At 35.5% G+C, this 5,076-nt stretch overlaps 1 protein-coding gene across 1 annotated transcript; it reads left to right on the top strand.

Annotated features, from left to right (window-relative positions):
* The first annotated feature begins 716 nt into the window (after nt 1-716).
* On the top strand, nt 717-2,949 carry LOC111051944 (heat shock protein 68-like). Its single transcript, XM_039437650.1, has one exon. The coding sequence runs from the start codon at nt 838-840 to the stop codon at nt 2,767-2,769; it is 1,932 nt and encodes a 643-aa protein (XP_039293584.1). The 5' UTR covers nt 717-837; the 3' UTR covers nt 2,770-2,949.
* Nucleotides 2,950-5,076: the final 2,127 nt, after the last annotated feature.

Here is a 5,076-nt window from a genome sequence, read left to right as displayed (position 1 = left end):
AATGTTTATTTACACATTTAAATTGCTCATGTAGAGTTGAAACTAGTAGTGTTGCAAAAAAATAATACAGTAGGCCTACTTGAATGATTTTTTTAATAGTTTTAATAATCAGTAGCCCTGAAAGGAATAGTGAATAGTGGAGAAATTATTCTGAAAAACAATAAAATAATAACAAATTATTAAATAAAGATTTTATTGCTTTTTTAAAGAGCAATAAAGATTACTGAACCTACAATATAAAGTCTAAAAACAAGTTTCTTGATAACATTTTAGATTAGATCAATGAGGTTATCTATGCATTAAAGGAAAAATAGAAGAGTTTCTTGATGAGTAGTATAATAATTTTATAGATGAAATTTCAAAATAATGAATACATTTTATAAATTATAGTAGTACCCCATTCCAAAGATAAATAACTTAACCTCAAAATATTTACGTATTTTAGATTTATCACATCTTTACAAATTACTTACAATTGAGAAGTGTTGAAATAAAACACGTAGGTCTATATTATCTAAGAATTTTTACCTAAAAAATATGTACGTTACTTATTTAGATTTTAACAATGCCGAAAATTCGAGAACATTCCGTTACAAAGTAGAAAATGTTGAAGCGTAAACAAACAAGTATCGAATAGTCTAGAAAATCGATACGCTCTCAGCCAATCAGCGTCCAGATCTAGAATCGTCTGCTTCGAGATTGTTCTACAAGCTTCTCGGCCAATGGGAGACCTATATAAGCAAGCCGCGCGTTTTCTCGCCATCATTTGAAATCGAGAATTGTGCGAATACACGTCTATACGTTATTTGAACTTTTACTTTTACAAACTCTATCATCATGCCAGTGAAAACACCAGCTATTGGAATCGATCTCGGAACAACGTACTCGTGTGTCGGAGTGTTTCAACAGGGGAAAGTGGAAATTGTAGCCAACGACCAAGGAAACAGGACGACACCCAGCTATGTTGCGTTCACGGACTCGGAGCGGCTGATCGGCGATGCGGCCAAAAATCAGGTCGCAATGAACCCGAAAAACACCATCTTCGACGCCAAACGTCTCATCGGCCGCCGTTTCGACGATCCGAAAATCACGCAGGACATGAAGCATTGGCCCTTCAGCGTATTCAACGATTGCGGAAAACCAAAGCTTCAAGTTGAGTTCAAGGGTGAAGTGAAGAAGTTTTCTCCTGAGGAAATCAGTGCAATGGTGCTCACAAAAATGAAGGAGACGGCAGAAACGTACTTGGGTGCACCAGTGAAGGACGCAGTCATCACAGTTCCAGCCTACTTCAATGACTCACAGAGGCAGGCGACCAAGGATGCAGGAGCTATTGCAGGACTCAATGTGCTTCGAATCATCAACGAGCCCACAGCTGCTGCCCTCGCCTATGGATTGGACAAGAACCTCAAAGGAGAGCGCAACGTCCTCATCTTCGACCTGGGAGGTGGTACGTTCGATGTCTCAATCCTCACCATCGATGAGGGATCTTTATTTGAGGTGAGATCTACAGCTGGAGACACTCATCTTGGAGGTGAGGACTTTGACAACAGGCTTGTGGATCATCTGAGTGAGGAGTTCAAGAGGAAATACCGCAAAGACATCAAGTCCAACCCACGAGCACTGAGGAGATTGAGGACTGCAGCTGAAAGAGCAAAGAGGACACTCTCTTCTAGTACAGAGGCCAGCATTGAGATAGATGCACTGTGTGAGGGTGTAGACTTCTACACAAAAGTATCACGAGCGAGGTTTGAAGAGCTGTGTGCTGATCTATTCCGTTCTACACTACATCCAGTTGAGAAGGCCCTGAACGATGCCAAGATGGACAAATCATCAATCCATGATGTTGTACTTGTTGGAGGATCCACTCGCATTCCGAAGATACAGTCACTGCTACAGAACTTCTTCAATGGAAAGTCTCTCAACCTGTCAATCAACCCAGATGAAGCAGTAGCATATGGAGCAGCAGTTCAGGCAGCCATACTCAGTGGAGATCAGAGCTCACAAATCCAGGACGTCCTACTAGTTGATGTGACACCTCTCTCACTGGGCATTGAAACTGCAGGAGGAGTGATGGCGAAAATAATTGAACGCAACTGCAGGATTCCATGCAAACAGTCGCAGACCTTCAGCACCTATTCAGATAATCAGCCAGCTGTGACAATCCAAGTATTTGAAGGTGAGAGGGCAATGACCAAGGACAACAATCTACTGGGAACGTTCGACCTGACAGGGATACCACCAGCACCCAGAGGAGTCCCCAAAATTGAAGTCACATTCGATCTGGATGCAAATGGCATTCTGAATGTATCAGCTAAGGAGACTGGAACTGGAATTACAAAGAACATTGTCATTAAGAACGATAAAGGACGTCTGTCTAAAGCTGATATTGACAGGATGGTGAATGAAGCTGAACAGTTCAAGGAAGAGGACGAGAAACAAAGGCAGAAAGTGAGCGCTAGAAACCAGCTTGAAAACTACATCTTCAGTGTAAAACAAGCTCTTGAAGAAGCAGAAAGTAAGCTGAGCGACGGTGACAAGTCGGCAGCCAGACAGAGATGCGACGAGTGCTTGCAGTGGCTGGACAACAACACACTCGCCGAGAAGGAGGAGTTCGAGCACAAGTTGAAGGAGCTGCAGCAGCTCTGCTCACCAATCATGGCCAAGATCTACTCGAGTGGTGCAACGAATGGACCGACTTCTTGTGGACAACAGTTTAACCAAGGCCAGCCATTCCCTAGAAGTGGACCCACTGTCGAGGAAGTGGATTGAAAATAAAACTTGTCAAAAATTTCTAGAGAAAACAGAGACTGTAAAATAGCTCGTAACACTATCCATAGTATTATTTATTTCTCAATTGTGTGATAAGTATTATAATGAATGTGTATAACTATTTAAAATTTAACTATGTATTTGTAATGACCAGTCAATAAATTTATACGTTTTTTTTAATGGTTGTATTTTATTCACATAAATAATATATTCCTCTCATAAACTCACATACCCACATCCCTTCATAAATATTTTCATATAGCCTAATTCAGTCATTCTATTTTTCTATTTTACAAGCTACAATTCCAATAAATAAATACAAGGCTTATTAATTTGATACTGTGGATTTTATTGCAAATCTATTAAAATAGCTTGCGATGATGAAATCAGTATTATTTTTGCATTAAGATGGAATTAGATTGATGAATTGAGCATTTCTGAATATGAGGTGTCTTAATAAGAATTTGGTTTTCTCGAATATGCATATATTCATATGCAAAAATAAATAGAAATACAAATCTCAGTACCCTTTTGACATTAATTTCCGAAACATGTTGTGATAAAATAATTCAAAAGGGTTCTGAGATTTGTATTTCTATTTATATTACAAGTAGCCCTAAAGAAAAAAGACAATATTCATTTATGCATATTGAATGCACTGAGAGTAGAACGTTGAAGGACACAATGGATAATTATTGAACATAGGAATTATTAATTCGTGATAACTCGCTATGAAAATTAGTACCTATTTCATTCTCCAATTCACATACGATTATAATGGACGTGCAAGACTGATTTATTATTTAATTTCTGGTGTCATTAATCATCAGACGCCGAGAAATGTCTGATTTTTTGTATAAGGAATAAATGGCCCACCAAAAATTCGCAGCTATAATTTTCTGAACAATTGAATAGAAATCCCACTTTAGGTAATCTAAGACAGGATGCATTAATTTAAAAAATGCAATACTAATTTTTACAGGAAAATGATACAGTGATTTGATATATTATTATGTTACAGTTTTATAATTGTATGAAATGTGTAGGTTACCATTGCTCAGATAATATTAGATCTATTGTTCAGCATTTTGTGAGTATCGTGAGTATCATATGTGGAAAAGATGAATTTTTTATTGCAGAGAAAGGAATGGGTTCAATTATTGTTGAATTTAATATTTTCACTTTAGAAAGTTCTGTGCAGATATAACTATGCTCCAATACTCAAAAAACTAGCCTTTTCATAGATGAGATTTACTTTTACATGGAGAATTATATTATATTGATCTCATTTATTCATATAATAACTAAAACTATTAATCTATCAATTATATAAAATAACTAAAGCTTTTGTAATATTTTTCTTAATTAAACACGACCAGAAAGTAATAATAACGGAGATAAATTACTGAATTTCACCGAAAATCTTCTACATTTCAAAACTCATCTCTTATATGAATTGCATGGTAATGATCATAACTTATATAATTGTCCCAAGATTGAGAAAACAAGCTAGGGTACATGAAATATCTCGATGTCATAATCATATTGATTAGATTATTTAAATAGATTACAATTTATATTCTTCAAATTATTTATTAAGAAAAGGTGAGTACTAAATGTAGCTGGACTGAGAATGTTATACTTTGCAATAGTTCAATCACTACGGCAGGATTGGTAGTTTGGGGAGTTACTTTTGATACTCGCTGTCACCAATGTTTATTGTCTAAAAAATGATATTCAAAACAATTTAAAATCGACCTTTACTGTACCCTTCAATAAATTATTTTAGTGAACTAGAAGTTCACTTCTGCTAACTGTATGTGTTATGCATTTTTAAATATTTCAATATAGGCTATACAGGAATAATTTTCAAAAATATATAATGAAACTCTTAGAACTAGATATAATAGATTTGAATGTTACATTTCAAATCATTCAAGAGCAGATCATTATTTAGGTATATTGCATCATAAATTATAAACAACCTTTAAATAATATAAACCCTATAAATATCATACACTAATATAACACTAGGGTGTAATACACCCTAACTTATTTCTTATCATAACTCCTAAATCTCGATTATTTTAGAATTCATTCTACAAATATTTTCTTTGTTATATTTCGATGACTTTATAGGCTAGGTACCACTTTTTTAAAAAAAACCTTCTTGTTTAAATGTTTACTTGGGTTTTCTCTGATCATTGCACTTCTATCAGCTAGAATGTACTGATTTGGGGATAAAATCACAATTTTTATAGTTGCTTTACCATTATTTACATACGTTATCTGGAAGTCGAAAATTCA

Source organism: Nilaparvata lugens, chromosome 11 (assembly GCF_014356525.2).
Source record: "Nilaparvata lugens isolate BPH chromosome 11, ASM1435652v1, whole genome shotgun sequence".
Taxonomy (NCBI): Eukaryota; Metazoa; Arthropoda; class Insecta; order Hemiptera; family Delphacidae; genus Nilaparvata; species Nilaparvata lugens.
This window is presented reverse-complemented; position numbering and strand designations above follow the sequence as displayed.